Raw genomic sequence first — 25,808 nt, forward strand, 5'->3', positions numbered from 1 at the left:
CTTAAGATCATGGAGAACCAATAGATTATAGGGATTTCTAACCCTTTCTAATTTCAACGTAAGATAATAGATGATATGGTTAATTAGAATGAAATCAATTGATACTTAACATACTTTAAATTAGAATTAAAATTTAAATTAGTCGCAAATGTTCATACCAGAAGATTTTCATTATAAAGTATTCAAAGATGCCAAGAGGAAAGTGGTCGTCCATCGTTTACTTTTGACTACTATTAAATAAAAAAAAAAACAAGTTTTTTTAACTGAAAGTAAGGAGCAACATTAAAACTTAAAACGAACAGAAATTACTCCGTGTATGAAAGGGGCTGTTTCTTTCTCAACGTCCCGCTCTTTACGTCAAAGTTTGGCTCTCTCTCAATTCTACTTTATAAAACAGTAAATAACTTTAGCGTAAAGAGCAGGACGTTGAGGAAGGAACAGCGCCTTTCATACACGGAGTAATTTCTGTTCGTTTTAAGTTTTACTGTCGCTCCTTACTTTCATTAAAAAAACTGTTTTTTTTTTTATTTAATTTCTGAACGTTTTTGAATTAATGCATGTTTGATTTTGGCTCTCCGCAAATGAATAATTAAAACGGAATTTGCATATTAGTTTTTTTTTGCTAAATGGCTTTCTCTTAGTTTTGATCAGACGATTTTGAGAAAAAGGGTAGGAGAGGAGGCCTAGTTGCCCTCCAATTTTTCTGTTACTTAAAAAGGCAACTAGAATTTTTAATTTTTAACGAACGTTTTTATTAGCAAAAAATATACATAACTTACAAATTAACTTACGTAACGAACTTCTATATTCGTATGTTTTCTTATGTATATGAGGGGGTTCGCCCCATCGTTAATATCTCGCTCTTTACACTGAAGCTTTAATTTTGTTTAATTCTTTAAGATTGACCCCCTGAATCACAAAGGCTGTAGAATAAATAGTTGAAATTACTAAAAAATACTTTAGCGTAAAGAGCGAGGTATTTAGGAAGAGATGAACCCCCCATATGCGTAATAATCTCTGTTCGTTTTAAGTTTTAATGCTGGTCCTTACTTTCAGTGGAAAAAACTTTTTCATATTTATTTTTTCATTGTTTTTTTTTTTTTTTTTTTAATAGTGCTAGAAAATCCTGCGCCCCTTCATGGAATTTTTCTTCTCCCATGACAAATTCCTCCAAGGGAAGATCCTCTCAAGCAGCCAACTCCCCTCAAACCCCTCCCCCAACCAAAAAACCCCTGAAAAAGTCTGTACACTTCCAAATAACCATTACCGTATGTAAACGCTGGTCAAAGTTTGTAACTTGCAGCCTCTTCCCCGGGGACTGTGGGGGGGGGGGGGGTAAGTCAGCCCCAAAGACATATTTATTATGTTTTTCGACTATGCTGAACAAAATGGCTCTCAAAATTTTGATCCGTTGACTTTGGGAAAAAATGAGCTTGGGAGGGAGCCTAGGTGCCCTCCGATTTTTTTCGTCACTTAAAAAGGGCACTATAACTTTTAATTTCCGTTAGAATGAGCCCTTTGGCGACATTCTAGGACCACTTGGTCGATACGATCACCCCTGGGAAAAAAAAAATAAACACGTACCCGTGATCGGGTACGTGTAAATAAATAATTATTTATTTGAGCAAATAGTATTTTTGCTTTTTTGGTGGAAAATATCGTAACTTCGACGTTTTTTGTTTTTGTACTTACGAAGAAATCTTCGCCCTTCACATAAGAAAAGCTAATTTGACGCACATTTCGAGAACAGTCAAGATTCACCAGACATGTAAAACATTGCAGCGGGCGGAAGTATAATGCCCGAACCAGGTTATAATCACATCTGTAGAAAAAAAATGCGAAGTTTTAATAAGGCCTAAACGTTTTTCTTGGCTTTAACGTCAGGTGTGTATTTCAGAAGCAGAAATTTAATAGTGGTATTAATTTCTTTGAAAAGTTTGCAACACCAATATTGTCCACCAACTCACTACTAACAATACTAAGTCTTTTTATCTTCTATCGGTGGAAAAACTCTTTTTCCAAGCTTCCCTCTTTTCTAGATTTAAAAAATTATGTCTCAACTTTGACCCTGGTTGGTCAATAAACATTTTTATGCTTGAAAGCTGAACAATATTCTAGTTCAGAAACAACTAACGCCACACTTAATTGATACTTTTGTCATGTGTTGTTTTAATTCCATTAATAAATGTGACTATGGTGTGGCTTGGGCATAAAGGATAATGCACAGTGGCTATACATGACACTTCTATCTTGTGTACACTTCTTGTGACGTCCATAAACGTGAATAGTCCTTAAAAAGGAAATTAGAGGAAAATTATGCTTGGTCAGAGTATAAGACTTTAGAAATCGATAAAAAGTGACCATTGTTCCCATTTGTGAAAATTCCTTATATTTCAGGTTAAGGGTATTTTTTTTTTTTCAAACTATGGGTTTAACGATGGGAACCGTTTTGTCTCCCTATTTAACAAATTTCTACGTGGATTTCATAGAAAATTCTGCTTTGAATAGTTTCCCCTTCAAACACTCTTTCTGGTTCCGTTTTGTTGGCGATATTTTGTCTGTTAGGGAACATGGGCATGATTCTCTAATCGATTTTTTGAAAGATTTGAACACCTTTGATTCAAAACTTCAATTTACATAAAAGTTGGAAGATTTAGGGAAGCTTCCTTTCTAAGATGTTCCAATTCTAAAAAATACTCCTAACCTTGAATTTTCTGTCTATAGGAAACCCACCCACAATGATCGTTATCTGCATTTCTCGTCAAACCACCCTGATTCTTTGGAAGGAGGGGTGGTAACATCTTTAGACTACAGAGTTCTAAAAATCTGTTCAGACAGTCATATAACATCTGAACTAAATTATATTAAAGATATTTTATTCTGTAATGGTTATCCAATTAAACCTATTGAGAATATCATAGATAGAAGATTAAAAAAGGTAAAACAAGGAAATAATAAACCCATCCTCCTTTCTTTTGTTACTCTAGCAATTGAAAACAAAACCTTCACCACTTTACCGTATATTCCGAAACTCAGTGGCAAACTTGGGAAATTTTTAAAGAAACATAAAATCTCTGTTTTTTTTCAAAAATGAACTAAAGATTGAACGTTTTTTTCAATTCTGCAATGGATAGAACTGACCCTGTATTGGGTCGTTGCGTTTACTGAGTCTCGTGTCCATGTGGGAAGTTTTACATGATCAGAACCTGCCAACAACTGAGGGAACGACTACGTGAACACAAGAATTCAATAGACAAATCCTTGAGATGTGAAAATGAAAATAAAGATGATGATCATGGTTTGGCTTTGGCCCCTCCTCATCTTTGAAAATCCAGACCATTTGCTTCTTTTTGATGAGACGTTTTTAATTAAAAACGGACAAAGATTAATTTGAAAAAAAGTAAAGTTTTTTCGAGGGAATTAAAGAATGAAGTTGAAACTGAAAATGACCAACAAATTTTGCTTCTCAACGTATCTAACATATATCAGTTAAACTAGTGAAAATAAACCTAACTATATTGATGATATTGTCCCTAACGCTAGAAAACTAGCGTTTTACTGAAAACATAGAAGCCACGTATAAAAAACAAGAATATTGATTTGGGATTCAAAATTGAGCACGTTGGCTGACAACAACTAACTAACCTATAACGCTCTTCGTAGTCTTACACTAGCTGTGATATCAGTAACTTCAGTGTACAGTTAAAATTATTTTTAAAACTCAATATAATTTTAATGATAATATTAAACTAATAATATTAAGTATTATTTAATAGTGTTATTTTAATAACCGCAAATTTATTGAACAGGATAAAAATATAATGGTTTGATTTATCAGGTAACATCTTTGTCTTGTCAGTTATAAGACCAATAAAGAGTAATATACAATTTTAAACAGTAAAAAACGCGCTTAGTTTACTCGAAGTGAAGAACACACAAACCTTAGTATGAATTTCGGAAATCTGGGTATTTCTCTCTATACAATGGAGAACTTAATGTTATAATATAAATTTTTAAAAAACTAGTCTATATTCCTACACTGTCAAGATGGCTCCACTTCGGGCTTGTCTACAAAATAATTATGAAAGGTTCTTTTCATAACGAAACCGAGAACCAATTAATGGACTGAACTCAATGTGCAGAAGTAATACCAAATTAAACGAAAAAAAAAAAAAAAACAACAATCTTAAAATGTTTTATTTTTGTATTGTAAGAAGTGTCCCTAATCCGATTACATTTACTGTACCAAAGTTCTTATATTGTTTTGTGTTTTCAGTAAAGCGCTAGTTTTCTATAATCCTACAAACATAGAGAAATATCATGAGTTCGTTTATTTGCACTACTTTTTTGATACGTGTTCGATAGGTTGTAAAACATTAATCTTTGTTCGTTTAAGTTCCAACTTCGCTCTATACTTCCCTTAGAAAACTTAGTTTTTTTAAAATAATATACCCATAATGCCTTCTGGTTAGTTCAAAATCCAATGCAACGTACCTTAAAAGCTCCAACTTAATAATGTAAGCCGTTCCTGAGATGCTGCGTTTGCACCCTCTTTACAATCTGCATGCTCATAGTCAGTTTTGATTTAGTTAAATATCAGCCTAAACATTCCTTGAAAGCTTCACCTTAGTACCTTTAGTATGTGTAGTAGCAACAGTTAAAGTTGAAGCAGCGGTAGTAGTAGCATTAGTAGTGTGCACAGAACACCTTTGGTTGTCTTCAACATCCCCTTCAACACGCGCTGAAAATTTCAACTTAGTACCATAAACCGTTCCTAAAGCATTGCTGATGTGTCGTCTTGACATCCTGCGTACGCATGGTCTGTTTTGGTTTAGCTCGGCACTGTTTCAGTATCCTCCAAAAATTTTGCCTTAATACGGTTAGCTTTAGAAGCAGTAGTAGTAGTACCAGTTGTAATATTAGTAGCAGTAGCAATAGCTCAACATCCCCCTCAACAAGCCCTGTAAGTTTCAGCGTTCACATACGAAAGTGTTCCTAAGATATTACTGATACGGTCTTTTGACAACCTGCATACAAACGGGGGTGTCTGGATTCAGTTAAACTTCCCCCCTCAAAATTCCCTAAAAGCCTCAACTTCATACTCTTAGTCTTACAAGTATTCCAGTAAAAATACGGTTTTGACTAGGCATTTGAGCAGAATTATATTTTTTATTTTTTTGGTACTAAAATGGTTAGAAAAATTCGCTCAATAACATATATAAAATTGGCCGTGCTGAAATAACCCCGTTTTTCAAGGAAACGTGGAGAAAATCTTGAATTGAAATTTCTGCTGTATTTTCTGAAATAAAAGATCATATCCTATAGGAGTAGTAGTGGTAGTTGTTGTAGCAGTAGTAGTAGCATGCAAATCTTGCCTTTCTGGTCAATTGATCATCTCCCTTATCATTTTCTAAAAGTTCCAAAAAACATACTCCGTCATTCCTGAGTTACGCCATTGTGACAACCCGTACGGACATAACCTGTTTTGGTTTAGTTTAATAATCCCCTCAACATTCTGTGAAAGGCTCATCTGAATGTCCTTCGTCTTTTTGGAAAGTTAAGATCAAACATCCTACCTATCTCAATAGCAAATACTATGTGTAAATAATGGGCGAATTGCATAACTTAACTTGTCCCAAAGGCTGTGGGGAGGTTGGCACCCTCCAAAGACATAGTTACTGGACCTTTCAACTATGCTGAACAAAATGGCTATTATGATTTGATTGCATGTGTTTGGAGAAATGATGAGCGTGGGGGGCTGGTTACCTTCAGTCACTTTTGACTATTAAGAAAGGCACTAGAACTTTCAATTTCCAATTAAATGGGCTCCTTTCTATGTTTCTATGACAACTGCTTGTATACTAAGTGCCTCAGTCAGAAAAAAATATATAAATAACTTACCACATTGTGCCCACTTTGCTCTTCACTTAGGCAGTGCTATTGCACTGCCTATGACGACTGCAAATATTATTTTCGGTTCATCATTCATTATTTTGAATGAGAAAATTCTTCTATTAATTTCCTATAATCCAAATTACAAATTACACGGTTTTGCCGTTCACATTCTTACAATTATCATTACCTAACATTCCAATGGAAATGTTCCTTTCTAACATCATACAAACTGAGATTTTAGATACATTCGTCTTCTTCCTTTGAAATTGGAGGTTAATTTGTTGCAGAGAAGCAGCTTATAATTCAGCTTGTTTGTCTTTTATTTGTGTGATCTTTTTTTTTTAAAGTAGAGTAAAAGAGGAATTATATGCGTAGTACCTTCGCCTTTTTTAGAATTATCTCTTGTAAAACTTCTATTTTAACAGAAATGCTTTTAGGAAAATATGGGCGGAACTACTTATTTTTTCACAGAAGATGAAGCCATTGAGCAAACTACTGAAGAACTAGAGGAAAAACCTGGATTTACTGCTTATCAAGGTCCCCCATCAAACTTGAAGTTGGCTGAACCTGGAAGTGCCAGCTATTTCATATCGAACGAGCTCAAATTCTCCATATTACATAGCTATTCAGTCTCTCTTCATCCTGGTGCTGGTTAGTCTTGCTCAGTATTTTGATTGTTGATTTCTTTTTAGTATATAATGATATTTCTACATTAGTGATATATAATATGTTACCAATTTCTAAAGTTACCCCTCTTTATTCTTCTGGTTTTTACCCAAAGAAAGAACTCTTTTTTGCCGCAGTAAATTGAGATTGCTCTATTATTTCATGATAACACAAATTCATGTTAAACTGAAAAGGTTAAAATCGAAACGGAAGAATTTCAATCAGCTCTTCCTCTTATGTACAGCTTCCCCGTGTTACTTTGGATTATTTGATGTTGCCCGTTAACGCTAACATGTTCACAATTGAAAGTATTTTTATTGTATTTTAATGGGTTTTTGTTTTATTGAAACGAAAAGGTTATTTTTTTAGATCTGAAATGGTTATGTAATAAATTTTAATGATATATATATTCATAATGATAAATTTACATTCTATTTGACCACAATTTCGAACAAAAACCAAAATCGGTTATTCCTTTTTTGGGCCACGAGTTATTATATGAAATATTATGATAAATGGTGAATTTTAAGGGCGAAAGGGTGAACTAATGTTAACTTGAAATCTCCTACAATTTGATGGAAATGTATTCGTTATAACCTGTTGAAATATATTGAAGTCGAAATAAAAAATAATTTCATTTTCAATTGGATGACAAATCAGGATATCACTTTGTGTTAAGATGTATAGATTCGTAATTTTTCCGAAGAAGAAGACAAAATAAATGAGAACAGTAAAATACATGGCAAAATTCAGAATGACGTGTAGTAATATAGTTGTCCCGTAATTTTTACATACATTCTGTGGTTAATCCAGAAATTTCAGTTGGAAATTTCCTTCGAGTTCCGACAGGGACATTCCACTCTCTGGAGAGGCTCTTAAATAGAATCTATATGAGCTTTCTCTAAATTAAATAGGATCTATAATATGGGTCTTTTCTAAATGTAATACCAGCCTTTTTCTGATTATTTTAGAGATTCCAGTACATATTGAAAACTACCATCAGCTGTCTCTATTGGATCAGGCACCAGATGAGAAATCTACAGTTTTTGGTTTTGTCACATCCTCTTACCGGGCTTTCCATACCAAAACTGGAACCCAAGTTGTACTTAGACGGATACACGGGTTCAGATTAGCGAGTCCTAAATGCCTAACTTTGGTTGAACAATGGAGAAAATTGCATCACAGTCATATTGTGCAACTGCGGGAAGTCTTTACCACCAAAGCATTTGGTGATCATTGTAAGTTTTCTTCCATATACAACTTATGTTCATCAATAGCTGAAAAAATTAAGCGCGAAAAGTTAAGGATCATGAAGCTAAGTGACATTTGCTTTATTTTTTCCCGTTTTGTTTCTTATTTTCACGTTTTTAACGTCAAAGTTCTCGCTGGCTTTTTACTTTTATTGACTAAAAGAAAACGTTAATTCTTAAACTGAAACGAAATTGAATCATGAATAAGTTTTTTGAAAGCCAGTTCGACTAATTAATTTGAAACTGCACTCAAGTGTATTCTTTATGCTGAAATACATAAACAAGCAGTGTTAAGCATGGGAACTTTTTGCACCAGGTGGCCAGTGGGTTAAAGTCACCTACCTATGTATATTTCTGAATTTCCTCTTTTGTTTTATTAAGTGATGTGGCTTCTGAAAGGCTCAAAACGTTCATAACAGAAGAGATATAGGAAGTACTAAGCGTAGCCTCGAGAGATTTTGATAGACGAATCAACAAAAATACTTTTGTTTCTTTGACAAGAATATAAAATATGTCCATGGGTTTGAAGAAAATTTCAAAAGCTGTTTAGTCTTCAGTGATTCAGACTTAACAATACATACATCTTTTTCGTTTCAGCAATAGTTTTTGTTTACGACTATCATGCTGCAGCTGAAACGCTTTTTGAGCGACAATTCCGTTCTGAGGCTGACTTGAGACAAGAATCAGATCCCTCCGTACCAAAACCTTATACTCAGCAGAAAAATCGGCTTCTTCAACAAGCGGGAAAAGGACTGTTACCAGAGAGTTTAATATGGTCTTATGTGATACAGCTCAGCTCAGCACTTCGAGCAATACATTCCAATAATATGACATGCCGAACATTAGACCCCACGAAAATATTAATAACAGGCAAGTCAAGGTTACGACTTAATTGCTGTGGAATCTTGGATGTCCTAACATTTGATCCAACATCACCTACGCCCTCGGGAAATATGCTGCAGCACCAGGTACTCAGTTTTTTATATATATATATATATATATGTGTGTGTGTGTGTGTATACTCTCTCTTTCTCTCTCACACACTTTCTCTCAGAGTAGCAACATAAACAAATTATAACAACTTTCATATCGCCCATTCTCTTTTCCCAGATGCATTAACATCAAAAGTTGTAGAATCATCTTTTCAAACTGTCTTAGATATCCATTTTACAGACTTGTCAAACGCCCTCTGAACAGTTCCGTTAAGTGAAAGATAATGTCAAATGGGTTACTTATTGACGCTGGAACTTTGATGAGTTTCAGCCATTCATAATAAAGAAATGGAATTTTTTAGTAGTAGAGTAAATTTTCAAGAATTGGGAAAGTGAAATGATTCTATTATCGACAATTCATTTTACTACAGTTATGTTTACGGTCCTCATTTACTAGTAGATTTTGAAAACAATATTCGGATGGTGTATTCGTAGTCAATCTTATACATCTATCCTGATCACTTCCATCTACCGTGGTAATTTGAATCAAAAGCTCTTAAAAGCATTAAAAAGCTACCTACAAAACTGATCTTTTATATCTACTTTTATGTAATTGTTGTATTAACTTTTGTCACGTAAATTGTTAAATTCTGAGCAATTTTTTGACCACTTCAGTTACTTCCAAAATTTTATCTGTTCAGTTACTTCCAAGTTTTATTTGCATATGCACTTGCAGTGACATTACAATAATACATCATCAGAATTTCCCCGTCTTGTATTTTTCCTTTCCCAATAAAATCTGTATCTTTATTTACAAGATGTTATAAGACGCCAATAACGTCTTATACTAGTATATTTGATAATAAAACCGGAAGATTAAAAAGTTGAACCTTGCTCGTTTACGAGTTAGACATAGTAGTTTTCTCTCATGCAAGACATTATAATGTTTTTTTTAGCTGCCACAGTCGATCGAAAACAGTCAAGCTAACCCTGACAAGAAAATTTCCCAGAAGAATTTGTAGATGCGAATGAGGACGAGCTTCTTTAGTATATTTGATAATGAAAGCTAAAGTGTTCAGTTTATTGATCTCTTGAAAAATTTGTTTCCTTGTTAGTACTTTGATGTTAAAGTTTCCTGCTAGCGGTGACGAAAAAAACTGGACACATCAGTGCTACCAACTACCTATACAAAAAATTGATTTACCTTGTTAATCAAGGTGGGGGGGGGGGTTGTAAGTTTCTACAATTGGGTTTTCGGCGATGGCGATTCCAATGGTGTACTTCTTGTTACGATCCGATGTCATTTCCGATGGGTTTCTGGCTGTTTTTTTTTTACTTTGTTTTCAATAGAAACTTTTGCTATTAAGAATATTTGACAAAAAAAAATCGAGAAAATATAATTAAAAAATAACCAAGAAAACACGGGGGATTTTCAGCCAGTGGACAAAACAAAGCGATAAGAAAAAAAAGACATTTCGGCAAGGACCTTCGCTAAGCCTACCTCAGTGCTAAAAAAAACACACACACATAAAAATAATCTTTTGAAGTGAAGCTCTGCTCTGTTATACTTTACCTCAAAAGGTTGTTTTTTTTTGTGTTATTTTTTAGCACTTAGGGCGGTTTGACGGAGATCCTTGCCAAATTATCTTCTTTTGCATTGGTGCTCTGTTTTGTCCACAGGCTGAAAATCACCCTTGTTTTTTTGGTTATTTTTTAATTAAATTTTCTCATTTTTTTTGTCAAACGTCACGCACAGCCGGTGCAGTCTTAGAATGTCTATGCTATTCAGACTGATCAAAATATACATACAGCATAAATGTATAAATATACATAATAGCATAAATATATACAATATAAATATACGTACAGCATAAATGATGTGCGTCCTTTGTCCGCGAGGATTTCAATCAAGGTAGTTTGCAGTACAGGAAACTTCCAAAGCTGTTAAATTTTTCAATGAGGCTTCTTTTGAGCTGATTTTTAATGTTTTCCAAGCAGGTATACTAGAATTTTTGGGGACTGCCCTTTCTCGAACTTCAAAATGAAAATTCTACTCCCTTCAATCCAAAAAACAAAGTTTACGCTTTCTAATGATGTAAGTTTCATTAATTTTGAATATCTCTATCTCTGGTACAAAACGGAAGAACTAATGGTTTTTCTAAGATTTCCAGGAAAGAAGTTATCGTCTTTTAGTTTTCTGTCTTTTATTTGGATCTCTTATCAAAGCTATACAAGTTATGGCGAAAACCCCCGATAAATTCTGAATAGCTTAGCCACACAAACTAAAAAAGCTAGTAATGGACGAGATTCAGATTTTTTTTTGGGGGGGGGGATATAACGCCTTAGATCCCATTACACCTGCGCCCATTTCTTTGACAAATTGTTAGATTCATTGGTTATAGTTGAGGTTGCCGTTTTTCTGTCCGCCATTTTTCTTCTAATAAGGACTGTCTTCTTATAATTCAGGTCAGAAATAGCTAGATGTTTATTTACTCTCACCTTATATTTACACATGGGCTCACACATAGTGAAATTCGTTCATTGCCGTTCGTTCATTTGTCGCAATTTAATTCGACAAAAAAAATTCGGCAATCAAATTCGTTCATTGTCGCAATTTAATTGCCATTTTTGACGTTTTCAATTGCTTTATCAATCAATTTGTTCCAAGTTCCAAGCCAATTAGATAAAAAAAAGTTTATGACTAATTTTCGGGTTTTCTAATACCCTCTTCCTCCTTCGCCAAAAATGGAGTTAACTTGATCAAGGGAATAAGCACTGAAAATTTTATCCATTAGTAGGTAAATTTTATCCATTAGTTTGAAAATTAACATTAGTAGGTAGTGGTAGAATAACATAGTGATTAAGCAACACAATTGCTGTGATGCGATAAATTCGTTTTGACCCTAAACCTAGCATTTTGCATCTTGGGGCTCAGTCCGAAATAACGGATTGTCAAAGTTAGATTGTTTTGTGTCGTTTGCAAAATTTGTCGTTTGCAAAAATTGACGTTTACTATTTGTGGTAAGACAAAAAGCAACGAAAGGAAGGGAGGAGGTGTTTTTAAGTCGAAAGCTGTGTGTTGGGAAGTGATTGAAAAGTGGTCTTGAGCTGCGCGTCAGAAAGTTCTGCTTTCCCATAGCTGATAGCAAACCCTTTTGGAAAGGAAATAATCAATCAAAATGCTAAAAAAGTGACACCCTTCCCTTGATCTTCCATTGGTAAAAATTCTCGGTTTTGTATATTCGAAATTATTTGTGCATCGCGTAATCTATAAAACTATCCGTCAGGAAATAAAAATTAAAGCAGGATATCAATAGTGTTTCTCAGTGTTCTGACGTGGATAATCCAGACCAGTATAACAGCGTTTGGAATAATCCAGTCCAGTATAACAACTGGTTTGTTGTTGTTATAACAGTATAATAACTGGATTGGTCCGTCCAGTCCAGTATAATAGCGTTTGGAATAAGAACTGATGAACGGATAAAAGAAGACCAACAGTTTGATCTCTAATGAAAAAAAAAATTGGTTCAAAAAGATATCGTAGATATTCTTAAGACTACTGTAGTCGATAGAAAACCACCAAATTATGTCTACCTAAGTTTTTTTCTACCTAAAGAGGCAAATGAGGAGGAACATCTTAAATTTATCTAAGATAAGCTCTAGCTTTGGAAACGTTTAATTTCCACCAAAATAGTTGAAATTATCTTACCGCATTTTTCTAAAGAATTGTCAATTTTGGTTTACAGCAAGATGACTTGACAGCTTTGGGAAAGCTGATTCTCGCAGTGTCATGTTGCTCACTCCTTGCCCAACAGAGGGACAATCTCCAGGTTGCCTTGGATATCCTTTCAAGAAACTATTCTAACGATCTGAAGAATCTCATTGTGTAAGTTCTCAGTTGCAACCAGCTTCTCTTAATTTATGAAATTTCTCTTAATTATTTTATTTTCTACCTTCTGTGTCCTACTCCTGTTATATTTATTCAGGTTTATCCATTGTGCCATCTTTCCTCCATCAATTAACGGAACGGAGTGGGGTGGACAAAACCAAGCCATTTTTCAATAAAAATACTTAAAGAAGGCATTTTTCAAATTCTAGGAGGGGCAATGTAATGTTCCCTCCTGTCCTTCCGTTGACACCATTGCTTTTCTTTTTAACCTTTACTATCTCCTTGTTTCGCAATAAACATCTTTGTTTTATTACAACTCATGTTTTATAAATAGAAATATATACTATTAGACATTATAAGGGCTATCGTATATATATATATATATATATATATATATATATATATATATATATATATATATATATATATATATATATATATATATATATATATATATATATATATATACTAGCTGTTGGGGTGGCGCTTCGCGCCACCCCAACACCTAGTTGGTGGGGGGCTTCGCGCCCCCCCCAAGCCCCCCCGCGCGCGTAAGTCGTTACGCGCCATATTAGTTACGCGCCATTGTATTTGTGTCCCTGTGTCCCACCTGTGAATAGAGATAGATATAAATATATGTTTTTAACTACGTAAAACATGCGAATATACAACATTCTTCGCTGTCCCATTGTCTGTGCATATAAATAGATTGTCAGGTTTACTGACTCTTGAACATGCAACATATAATTGTCCATGGGAAAAACAATCCGTATTCAGATCTATACCTCATTATTCTAATGATGTGTCCCTGTGTCCCGGTCGTCATTTATATTCCCTGTGTCCCGGTCGTCATTTGTGTCCCGGTGTCCCAGTTTGTAATTTCTCTTTGAGTGTCCCGGTCGTCATTTATATTCCCTGTGTCCCGGTGTCCCGGTCGTCATTTGTGTCCCGGTGTCCCGGTCTGTAATTTCTATTCGAACAATCCCTGTGTCCCGGTCGTCATTTATATATCCCGCCTGTGCCCCCGGCGTCCCCGTTGTAGTTGTGTCCCTGTGTCCCGGTCGTCATTTATATTCCCTGTGTCCCGGTCGTGATTTGTGTCCGGGTGTCCCAGTCTGTAATTTCTCTTTGAGGTTCCCGGTCGTCACTTATATTCCCTCTGTCTCGGTCGTCATTTGTGTCCCGGTCTGTAATTTCTCTTTGAGTGTTTTTCCTTTTTAGTTTTTTTTTAGTTTTTTACCTTTTTTCTTTTTTCAGTTTTCTTTTAGTTTTTTAGCTTTTTTACTTTTTTTATTAGTTTTTAGTTTTTTTTTGTAGTTTTTGCCTTTTTTTAGTTTTTTCAGTTTTTTTTTTAGTTTTTTATTGGTTTTTACCTTTATTTTAGCTTATTTTTCAGTTTTTTCCTTTTTTTTTAGTTTTTTTTAGTTTTTAGTTTTTTTCGTTTTTTACCTTTTTTTAGTTTTTTTAGTTTTTTTAGTTTTTTAGCTTTTTTATTTTTTTTATTAGTTTTTAGTTTTTTTTGTAGTTTTTGCCTTTTTTTAGTGTTTTTTTAGTTTTTTAGCTTTTTTATTAGTTTTTAGTTTTTTTTGTAGTTTTTGCCTTTTTTTAGTTTTTTTAGTTTTTTAGCTTTTTTATTTTTTTTATTAGTTTTTAGTTTTTTTTGTAGTTTTTGCCTTTTTTAGTTTTTTCAGTTTTGACGTCACCTGATCCAGTTTTTTCAGGTGACGTCACCTGATCCATCCACAGACAGACAGACAACTTATTTTTATATATATAGATATATATATATATATATATATATATATATATATATATATATATATATATAGAACTAGTTTTTTGTGGAAAAACTAGCTTTTAAATACACATACACACAAACGCAAGTATATATATATATATATATATATATATACTAGCTGTTGGGGTGGCGCTTCGCGCCACCCCAACACCTAGTTGGTGGGGGCGCTTCGCGCCCCCCCCAAGCCCCCCCGCGCGCGTAAGTCGTCACGCGCCATAATAGTTACGCGCCATTGTAGTTGTGTCCCTATGTCCCACCTGTGAATATAGATATATATATATATATATGGTTTTAACTACGTAAAACTTGCGAATATACAACATTCTTTGCTGTCCCATTGTCTTTGCATATAAATAGATTGTCAGGTTATCCCCCTGTTTCCCCCGGTGTCCCCGTTGTAGTTGTGTCCCTGTGTCCCGGTCGTCATTTATATTCCCTGTGTCCCGGGTCCCGGTCATCATTTGTATCCCGGTGTCCCGGTCTGTATATACATTCGTTTTTTAGTTTTGTTTTTCTCCTTTATTTTTTTCCTTTTTTTTTCTTTTTTAGCTTATTTAGATTTTTAGATTTTTTAGTTTTTTTATTAGTTTTTAGTTTTTATTTCTTTTTAGTTTTTTTGTCCCGGTCGTCATTTATATCCCCCTGTTTCCCCCGGTGTCCCCGTTGTAGTTGTGTCCCTGTGTCCCGGTCGTTATTTATATTCCCTGTGTCCCGGTCGTCATTTGTATCCCGGTGTACCGGTCTGTATATACATTCGTTTTTTAGTTTTGTTTTTCTCCTTTATTTTTTTCCTTTTTTTTTCTTTTTTAGTTTATTTAGATTTTTAGATTTTTTAGTTTTTTTATTAGTTTTTAGTTTTTTTTTCTTTTTAGTTTTTTTGTAGTTTTTACCTTCTTTTTAGTTTTGTTAATTTTTTTTTTTACTTGTGTCCTGGTCGTCATTTATACTCCCTGTGTCCCGGTGCTTTGTTGATTGCTAATCGAACATTCCTTTTGTCCTGGTCGCTTTCTCTTTGAGTGTCGTCATTTATTTTTTTCTTTTTTAGTTCTTTTAGTTTTTACCTTTTTTAGTTTTTTTTTAGTTTTTAGTTTTTTTAGTTTTTTACCTTTTTTTAGTTTTTTTAGTTTTTTAGCTTTTTTATTTTTTTTATTAGTTTTTAGTTTTTTTGTAGTTTTTGCCTTTTTTTTTAGTTTTTTGTCCTGGTCGCTTTCTCTTTGAGTGTCGTCATTTATTAGTTTTTTCCTTTTTTTTTTTAGTTTTTTATTGGTTTTTACCTTTATTTTAGCTTATTTTTCAGTTTTTTCCTTTTTTTTAGTTTTTTTTAATTTTTTATTTTTTTTAGTTTTTTACCTTTTTTTAGTTTTTTTAGTTTTTTTAGTTTTTTAGCTTTTTTACTTTTTTTATTAGTTTTTAGTTTTTTTTTGTAGTTTTTGCCTTTTTTTAGTTTTTTCAGTTTTTTTTTTAGTTTTTTATTGGTTTTTACCTTTATAGTTTTTTTAGTTTTTTAGCTTTTTTTATTTTTTTTATTAGTTTTTAGTTTTTTTTGTAGTTTTTGCCTTTTTTTAGTTTTTTCAGTTTTGACGTCACCTAATCCAGTTTTTTCAGGTGACGTCACCTGACACATCCATCCACACATCCATCCATCCATCCATCCACAGACAACTTATTTTTATATATATAGATATATATATATATATATATATATATATATATATATATATATATATATATATATATATATATATATATATATATATATATATATATATATATATATATATATATATATATATATATATATACTTGCGTTTGTGTGTATGTGTATTTAAAAGCTAGTTTTTTCACAAAAAAGAACAAATAAAAAAAATACAAAATTTAATAAACCAGACAATACCACTCAACACATTGAAATTATATCTTCCATACCTAAAATTTCTCTATAAAACTTTCTATCGCAATAATTAGGTCCCTAGAGGAAGTCTCCAAAATACCTGGGAGCATTGTTTTATTCCCACGAAAAAAAAATATTCCTGAAATTCTCCTAACTTTGGCAATTACTCATAAAGTTTTACAGATCATCCTCATTCTCCCCGCAATGGGGGCAAGCATGCCTACCTCCCGAGCCATTTTTGTCAGATGAATCCCAGTGTCTCCTACTCAGTGGTGCACAATTTGCTCACACCTGCATCCTACACTTAAGTCCTCTCCATGGTCTTAAATGAAATTCCTCTCCATGCTCTACTTTAATCTGCCTATAAAATCGCTGCGTACTTTAACTCTCAATGCAAGTAAACCAAACCTATATCTCCTTGTTCTGAAGGCGCGATTCCAACATACCAAGGAAATCATCAAATTTATAATTGGAACCCACGAAAAGCCAGCATTGGTCCCGCAGGGCTTTAACCTGTTTTGGCCATGTCGCCTTTTTAGAATAATTCAACGTCTCATTTTAAGCCACCTTCGCTTGACGGTCATCGGGTAAACGTAATATTTGTAACTAAAACTTAATAATCTCTTATGACGCAGTCTAAAACTTAAGTATGGTCCTCTTATGACGCAGATTGGAAACTCAGGTCATCCTTCAGTACCAAACTACAAAGATTATTTTGTAGGCATACTACTTTTCTAAAATATATATATTGCAAAGAATCCAATTGTCTCACCATAACGGTCCCCCACAGCTCACAACTATAATGGGCAACTAATAAGACTTTAGTCATGAAAAGGTACTTATGCGTGTTTTTGTTCTTAATTCCCATTATTTGTTTTTGGAGGAGTCTGGGGACTGCGTTTATTTACTCACCTTTATAAGTAAATGAGAAATGATGGTGTCCTCTGGGTTTCCTTCTGTGAAAAAAGAGGACAATTTCTGTTTTGGATGCGTTTAGCTTCCATTTGCTTCAACTCTTTCTCTTCAGATCTGCTTCAACTCTTACTCTGATATCTACTGTATGAGCTGGTAAGAATGCTCTAGTAGGAGAATTCACTAACAACTCGCTATACACTTGCGGGTAAATTAATGGGGCATTTAAGTCCCTATAAGCCTTCAGGTTTTCTTTATATGACGACCAAGAATTAATGTCCGGGATCACCATTGACTGGTCACTTGGCGTACGCAAAGACTTCCAGACTTCTTTCATACTGGCCGATTTATAGACTTGAAATCAATTTTTTGGCTTTTTGATTTGATATAAAAGTTTCTTCCTTTAAAACCTTGTGTCTCTTTCTAGCTAATCTGAATGCTAATAGGACGATTTCGTAGCTCTGACCCAATACAATTTTTTACCTTCTTTAATAAATTAAATAATATAAACCTAAGCTTAAAAATCTGAAATATTGTGACTTTTCCTGCAATGTTTAAAACTTTGGTGCAATCCACCTTTTTTTTAGCCCACGTTCGTGCCATCTATTGAAACTAATAACAATCCCTGTGTTCGTGGTTGTTTGGCTGTATCAGAGTGACTGGCTAGTGGCTAAGTTTTCTCTAGGTTGAGGAAACAATTTTGGTAAAAGAGGTTTTAGGTGTGTCGGTACTAGAAGGCAATATTTTTATCTGTGTAATAATAAATATATTACTAAATCAGGCAAAATGTTAGATAACGTGCCGACCAATTATATAATGCACAGGTTGTATATAGTAGTCTGTTCATGTACCAGTTGTAAATATAGCTTTAACCGTCCGGTACATGTACCATGTACCGGACAACCAGTTCGATTCAAATACCTTATACTATTCATCCCAATATAAAAGATGTCTATTTCTCCATTTTTTTTTTTTACATATGTTTATCGAAAGGAATCAGTTTAGACTGGTCTTCGATTAATTCATGTTTGGTTGATTAATTCATTAATGTACTCATTACCAAATCTACGGTTTGTTGAAGTATGTTTTTTAAGTTTAAAGGGAAGTCGAAGCATCATAAAACGTTTTCCTTTATAGGAAAGCCACTTGTCATGTGGAAATGATTCCAAATTATTAAACAAGCAACTGTTAAATCGAGAAACGATGAATGGCCTGTTAGAAAGCTGATGGACTGAAACCAGGCTCAGGGGGGTACATCTTATATGCTGAGCACGGTAAAAGGTTATCTGAAACCTAATCCTTTATGAATTTTTTTGCTTTTTTTTGTAGGTACCTCCTTACAAATACCCAGAGAGCACGAAGCATAAACGACATAATGCCTATGATTGGAGCTCGATTTTATAGTCAGCTTGAAGCAACGGAGCTACGTAACGACATAATGGAAAATGAACTCGCCAAAGAAATGGAAAATGGAAGGCTATTCAGACTTCTAGTGAAACTTGGGATGATTGTGGACCGGCCTCAGTATGTTTATTTCACTTCTTTTTTTATTGTCAGTCATATCTTCTATACTGAGATGGGAATTTAGATGGCACACATGTTGATCAGAGTAAAGAAACCATTTTTACTATATCTATGGTGATATTCTTCTTCTCTTGTTGTGCTATTTCGAGATTGCAAAAAAAAACTTGTTTGTCAGACTAATTGCAAATATCGTCCAAAAGTGAAGTGTCACTCGACCATACGTGTGAGCAATAATAAGCCACCATGTTTTGATAGTAAGGTTAATAATGGATAGCTTTTAAAGAAAAAAGAGCAGCTTTAACAGCATTGCTATGAAAGTTATAAGGTTCTACATAACGTGACGAAATTTGTTTCGGGTATGTCAGAGCTTATGCTTTTATCAAGTTTTATTATGATTTCTCTCAGCTCTTCCGTTAAAGCAATATTTGAAAAATAGGTGCCGTATCCGCTTTTTCTCCTTTTTTGGAAAGCTTACACTTTAAACTATTCAATTAAACTATTAGACTTTAAAACTGTTACAATTAACTATTCAAGTTAAAAACGTAAACACTATGTTATATGAAACACTAATTTGGCTCTGAAAACTTGATTTTAAAAAATATACAAAAAAATTAGAAATATCACGTTAAATTGGTAAGTCTTTTCATGTATTTTATGAACATTTCATTTATGTGTGCGAGAGCCAAAGTCTGAAGCCGCCGACCTTAGTGATTGAAGCGAGCGGTGGTAGATAACGTCAGGCGATATGTGTGCGGGTCTTCGGCCCTTACTATTGTGTGTGGATACATTCCCCTTCTTTTATAACTCCTGGAAAAGAAGCCCAAAAGATTTGCCATCAAGGTTAAATAGCGCTGTAAGTTGCAAATACAAGTCTAGATTGTAAAAGATTTTTTTGTTACTGGCCATCAAAGTAACTTTTCCTAGTAATTAAAATATCTCGTTTTTGTTGTAAACTATTGACTTGTTTTTATTTTTTGTAAGTTTATGTTTCTAGGGTTGTAAACGTTCTTAAATTTTTGTCTCCTAAAGATTGAGGATCGCCAAGTCTCGTGTCTGCTCTCATCTTTTTAGGTTATGTCTGGATCTTGAATGGAGTGAAACTGGGAACCGCTATGTCTTGAAATTGTTTCGAGATTATCTTCTTCACGCCGTGACTGAAGAGGGCCGACCTTGGCTAGACATGTCCCATATAGTCTCCTGCCTCAATAAGCTTGATGCTGGACTCGATGAAAAGGTGATAAGAATTTTGTTGAAGGACTCTAAAACAGAGAGTTTCTTAGGTATAAAAATTAGAAAAAAAAAATCATATGTCATGCCGATTAAGTTCATGATGCAAACAATGGAGAAAATAGACCAAGATAATAGATTACTACTTCTGGTGATATGAATTACATGAAATTTTTGTAGTAGAAGTAAAGAGCAAAGATGAAACAGTAGACGAACAACTCAAGAAACTAGCGCTTTACTGAAAACACAAAATTGTTGCAAAAAGAAATGGTTAACGTAAAAACGTCCTTATATACCCTGCAGAAAATAAAAGATGAATTTATAAGGCTGTCAATAATCTTCTGTCGGTCATGAAATCAGTAAATTCTAGCATACAATTTAATTTTCTCATAACCTTGAGTAAGATCTATATTCAGAACAGCGCTATCTTTCCAGAGCTCTAGAAACTAGAAAAATATTTTATATTCAGTTTATTTGAACCAATATTGCGAATATGTGCTGCATTAATTGTGAGGCAAGGAGCAAATATTCCGGCTTAACGCCTGTGCTCAGCCAGGAGAATAAAACATAAATAAAATTCCAAGAGAAAATATAAAAGGACAAGCCTTAGAAAACACACAAGAAAAGAGAAAAAGGTATGTTTGTGAAGCAACGGTGAAAAGACAAATGAATAAAAAAAAAACAACGTTGAATGGCAGAATTAAATTTTGAGTCGTGAGTTGATTTTAGTAAGGTCTCTGTGAATGCTAGTTTTTGTTTAGATTTGGAATTATCGAAAATTTTCATTAGGCTACGAAATATGATGATATGACAAAATTAAAAATAATATAGGAGTATTTTTTAGTGGGGTTGAGACAAGGATCCCCAGTATCTCTATCAAAGGTGAGTTTTTGGTGGATATATTTCTTTAATTTTAACTGTCTTCCTGAAAATGTATTTGAGCCCTTTAACTGAGACAATAATGAAAAGTTGCTGCGATGTAAAAGCAAAAAAAGCGTCTGAGAGTCTTTCTGATAGTAAACATTGTATTTTCTTTTTATATTTTCTCAATTTCTTGTTGGAATAAACTAATTCTCGTCAAATGGGAACTGAATTTGCACGCTAGACTCTTTGTCCTGATTTGGTATCATAAGACCTGATTGCTGGTATCTGCCAATCTCTCGAACTCGACCATGAAAGGTAATAAAATATATTTTTCCAAGTACGCATCGGTTTCCACGACAATGTTGATCAAAACCCTAGTTGCTAGTCTCTGATGTCTGTCTCCATAATAACAAAGCGCTGAAAAAGTATCCAAATGATTGCTATTGGTACAGTTGCCAGCGCAGGGGATAAGAATAAGCTCCCCGATTAGAGGTTTTTACGTTCAAACTTGCGTGCCGCAAGGAAAATAGTGTTTATACATGTTTGTAAGATTTGATTACGTTAAGGAACACTTTTCGGAGTTCGGACCTGTGACATTTCTTGCGTACTTGTAATAGACTAGTCCATGACATATTCAACTCTTCACGCTGATGTATTGCTTGTTTGGTTCTGTCATCTTCAACCGTTTCGTTCTGGTCTCTTGAAAAGCTTTCTTTAGAACACTTAGGCTAATAAATTCTTTATCAAAGCTATTACACATATTAAATATTCAAACTTAATGACCGATCTACACAATTTTTTAAAGGTTGAAAATTCTGTAGCTTCCGTTGCAGATTTATTTTCTGTTATTTTTTAAAATTAATTGACATCTCAATTAATTCCACCAAGGATTTGCCTCGGACTCAATGTCACTGCAATCGTTACAACTTTCCTTTTTTGGGGCTCCCAACTAAACGGTTTTTTATGTGTTTGGTCCCATCTGCCACTATCTCTTTGCTGCTGGAAAGGCCAGAGGCATTCGTAGCTTAAATCTGAGGCCTCTTATTGGATCTAGACGTATTCGGCCAAGAACTCTTTGCGTTGAGGTTTTCTGTCATGGGACATTTTTGGTATAACACATCGAAAAATTACAAGCGAAGTAGATACACATCATGCTGTTTCGAAGGACTATTATGTCTCCCTGATCTGTGTAACCTTGCAAGTCATAAATATGTCTGTTCATCCTATCATAGACATATACTCAGATTTGTGTTGCGATCTACCCATATTCCCATCTGTTAAAGCACAGCTGACTCTCCTTCCTTTTTTGGCTGAGTGATATTAGATTGACTTTTAAAAATAAGTTTTTTTTGTTCTAGTAATTGTGTTTATTTAGAACAGGAATTTGGAGAAGTATATTTTATTTCTATTCTAGTTATGCCTTACATCTCGAGACGAGCGGAATATATTGATTGTATCTTACGCAGAACTGAAGCACTGCTTCGAAAGCTCGTTTGAAGAGTTGAATAGTGCAGCAATGGGAGGAGATCTAACTAATAAAATCACAGGAGACTCCTCTACTCATCAAAGAAGCCATCTCAGCAGGAGGTGAAGTCAACTGACTCAATGTTTTAAACGTAAGTTTTTTTCTGTGGTTTGGATCATAATCTACGCAAAAGTGTGGATTTAGGTAGCAATCTTTTTTCCTGCTTTTGCTTCTGCCTCATCATATACTACAAATAATCGAAATGAGTTGAGGGATGGCTCATTTAATCGCAAGTTTTTATGTTGTGCCCTCTTTTAGTGCCGAAACAAGTCAAAGTGTACCCAACAGCTCTTTAGGGCCCGTTGTCGCAAATGCATTCTGATCAAAATTTCCAAACTGACACTTTCAACAAAATGGATTAAAAGCGTAAAAAGTAGTCTTCTGGGGACGACATCATGCATGCTATTCCAGGGGCTTGTTTTTTTTTCCTCTTTTCGCATGCTGACTAATGGTCTGCGTAGTCTAGGTGCCTATTTTCTAATTTTCTTCCTTCTGCCGGAGTGCAGTGCGTGGTTGAGCGCAAATCATCCGACGCTTCCCGTGCTTTTCCCCTTAATTTCTCCAGGTACCCATGCAAAGATATGTCGGTTCTGGTTGAGCTTACAGTCATACCATTGATCCCCGTTCCATATTAAATAACCAGCGATACCAGGACTGTTCGATACCACCCGTCCGCAGAATCTCAAGTATAGCGCGTTACCAGGGACAAAGGTAGCAAATTATGCGAATAGCCCATTTTCAAGTAAGGACTTCATAGTCTCTTTTTACGTAGAAGCTTTAAATTTTAGTATAAATATGGATGCGAGCTATGCTACACCTTCCTAAATTAACTATATTACCAAAACTCCCATATATATGACTTTTACTATCACAACTGTGACAATAGTAAAATTACCAATATCATGAACACTACTACTAATTGTTGGATTGCTAGCCTGTGTAATGGAAGGCCCGAAGTGAAGCCCCCCCCCTCCAAAAAACAGCCTTAGTACCAACACTTTTACCGAAATTTGACTCATGATCATCAACGGATCGCTCTGGGAATGATCAAAGGTTACTTATTAAACATGTATTGTACTAATGAATTAAGTTAACATGTGAAATGTGTAGAGACGTATCTTTACAGTGAGTATTCAGTCCACATAGATGAAATGCTATGAGGAAATCATCCTAACCTAGTGCCACGGTCAGTTCTACTCGCACCGCACGATTACTGTTCCTGATTGTGTTGGTAGTCCTTCTTACTGCTGCCGTGACAACTACTTCTTATTTGTAATTTTTACCTGCATTTTTTATTGCAACAATTTTCCTGATACTTAGTCCAAATTTTTCGGCAAAATTCGCTAATAACAGTCGATTGAGAAAAATTACCTTATTTCATACCTTACTAATACTGCCAATGTAAGGATTTCTAGTCAGTATAAATTGAAGAGCTGCAAGTGGAGCCCGAACTCAGCCAAAAATATGTCAGAAAAGCTTCACTGGATTATTTCTTCCTATCCCGGTCAAGCCCTAGGTTCAAAAGGTAGCCAAAATCACGAAGACGGAATTTCTATCCCCCAACTTCTCCAAGCGCTGGACAATTCAGAAAAAAAGACCAAAAGAGGCAAAAAAGTTTTAAACGTAAAAATGTTTTGGAGTTTTGGAGATCCTTTGGCGACCGACTCCCATTCATTGTACTGTTTATATTTGTTTAAGGACAAATATGAGCAAGTCGACTGTTAAGTAAACTATCAACACAAGTAAAAAAAAAATTATTAGCCTATCTCTTGAACAACTAGGCTCCTCAGGTCTTTGTTCTTTCAGGGACAGAATCAGTGTTTTCTTTCCATAATGGTTGCGTAAGTACTGTAATGCCCATGTGTGTGCTTTTACTTACGGGGAAAATTTCAGGAAAGAAATATGGCTTCCAAAGAACCCATCACTTATTCTAATTTAATTTCTTTTATTTATTAATTATCTTTTTTTTGTAGGTGTTCAAGTCCAATATTATTGACGATAGAATTTCGATTTCGAAAGTTGGGCCAGCGTTATTTCTGAGGTCTTCCTAAGTAATTAACTGTGACATGACATTGACTGATTTTCGACATTGAGTACTATCGAGAATAGAATAAAACTGACATTGCGTTCCATCAACATTTCCTGATATTTTTTAGTGGCAATATCTATTTTTTAAATCAGTTCTTTTATTCGTAATAGGTTTTATTGGTGCACAATTATTGTAGTAGAAATTCGCAGTTTAAATTAAAAGCAATTGTCCAGAACCCAGGAATCTTTGTAGTTTCAGACCTTAGGTTAGAGCAGTAATTAAAAGTCGTCTTGACAATTTTAATGTTCTCAAAAATAAAGCTATTCTGAGATGAATCTGATCAAATCCATCGATCAAATTATGCAGATAAATTTTGAAAATTTCATTGCCAGTGTAGATTTGAATGTACTGATCATCAGGAAAAAAAGAATCTTTGACATTTCGCACTATGAAGAATGTTCCTAAAAGTATTTTAGGATAGACCTGCTCTAATTGTGTGCGAAGCAAAAATTGTTCGGGATTTGACGGCGGATCTTATCTTTTTAGCTTGTGTTATTAATCCTCACTTTATCTGATTAACACTATTGCTGCGTGAATTTGTGTCAGTATTAAGACTTGGAAATGTATTCATGCTAAAACCAAATAACGTAAGAAGTGGATCAGATTCCCTCTGAATTGTTCAAACTGCATAAAGTACCGCAGGTTTGCCATTTATCTTGTGTGAAACATAATGATCAGGCTCAGGGACGTAGGCTATCCAGGATGTTTCTGGGGGGGGGGGGAATTGTTTACGTAAAGATTTTTTTTGGATAGGAGTTACCGATAGAACATTTTCGGAGTCAGGGCTTACGGGATTTTCCCCGCATTTTAAAATCCAATTTAAGAGTCTTTAGATTTTTGAAGAAATAATCTTTATCTGCGCTTAATCACCAGTTTATGAATTAGAGAAGCTTTTTTATGGGGGGAGGGGTCAAACCAGGTAACCCCTAATTTCACTTTCCCCCTTGTTACATCCTTGATCCAGCTTACCTTACTTTATGGTCGTTTTCGACTTGGTATAGTTTTAAAATCCATTAGGGAAAAACTTGCTTTATATCTATATATATAAAAATAAGTTGTTTGTCTGTGTGTCTGTCTACTGACGTCATGTTTGTGTGTCGACTGACGTCATGTTTGTCAACTGACGTATCTATCTATCTATCTATACGTGTAAAAATAAGTTGTCTGTGTGTCGAGTGACGTCATGTTTGTGCGTCGACTGACGAAATTACAGACCGGGACATCGGGACACAAATGACGACCGGGACATATATATATATAAAAACTAGCTGTTGGGGTGGCGCTTCGTGCCACCCCAACACCTAGTTGGTAGGGCGCTTCGCGCCCCCCAAGCCCCACCGCGCGCG

At 34.5% G+C, this 25,808-nt stretch overlaps 1 protein-coding gene across 1 annotated transcript in view; it reads left to right on the forward strand.

The window, feature by feature from the left end:
- LOC136041791 (PAN2-PAN3 deadenylation complex subunit pan3-like) overlaps positions 1–24,637 on the forward strand; it is a 43,791-nt gene extending 19,154 nt beyond the window's left edge. The window contains exons 5-12 of the mRNA XM_065726545.1: positions 6,333–6,546; positions 7,533–7,799; positions 8,409–8,779; positions 12,490–12,629; positions 18,563–18,757; positions 19,829–19,991; positions 22,263–22,464; positions 24,347–24,637. Coding sequence (XP_065582617.1) covers positions 6,333–6,546; positions 7,533–7,799; positions 8,409–8,779; positions 12,490–12,629; positions 18,563–18,757; positions 19,829–19,991; positions 22,263–22,439 — 1,527 coding nt within the window. The 3' untranslated portion in view covers positions 22,440–22,464; positions 24,347–24,637. The remainder of the gene's footprint in view (positions 1–6,332; positions 6,547–7,532; positions 7,800–8,408; positions 8,780–12,489; positions 12,630–18,562; positions 18,758–19,828; positions 19,992–22,262; positions 22,465–24,346) is intronic.
- The last annotated feature ends 1,171 nt before the right edge of the window (positions 24,638–25,808 follow it).

This window comes from Artemia franciscana, unplaced genomic scaffold, assembly GCF_032884065.1.
Source record: "Artemia franciscana unplaced genomic scaffold, ASM3288406v1 PGA_scaffold_38, whole genome shotgun sequence".
Classification (NCBI taxonomy): domain Eukaryota; kingdom Metazoa; phylum Arthropoda; class Branchiopoda; order Anostraca; family Artemiidae; genus Artemia; species Artemia franciscana.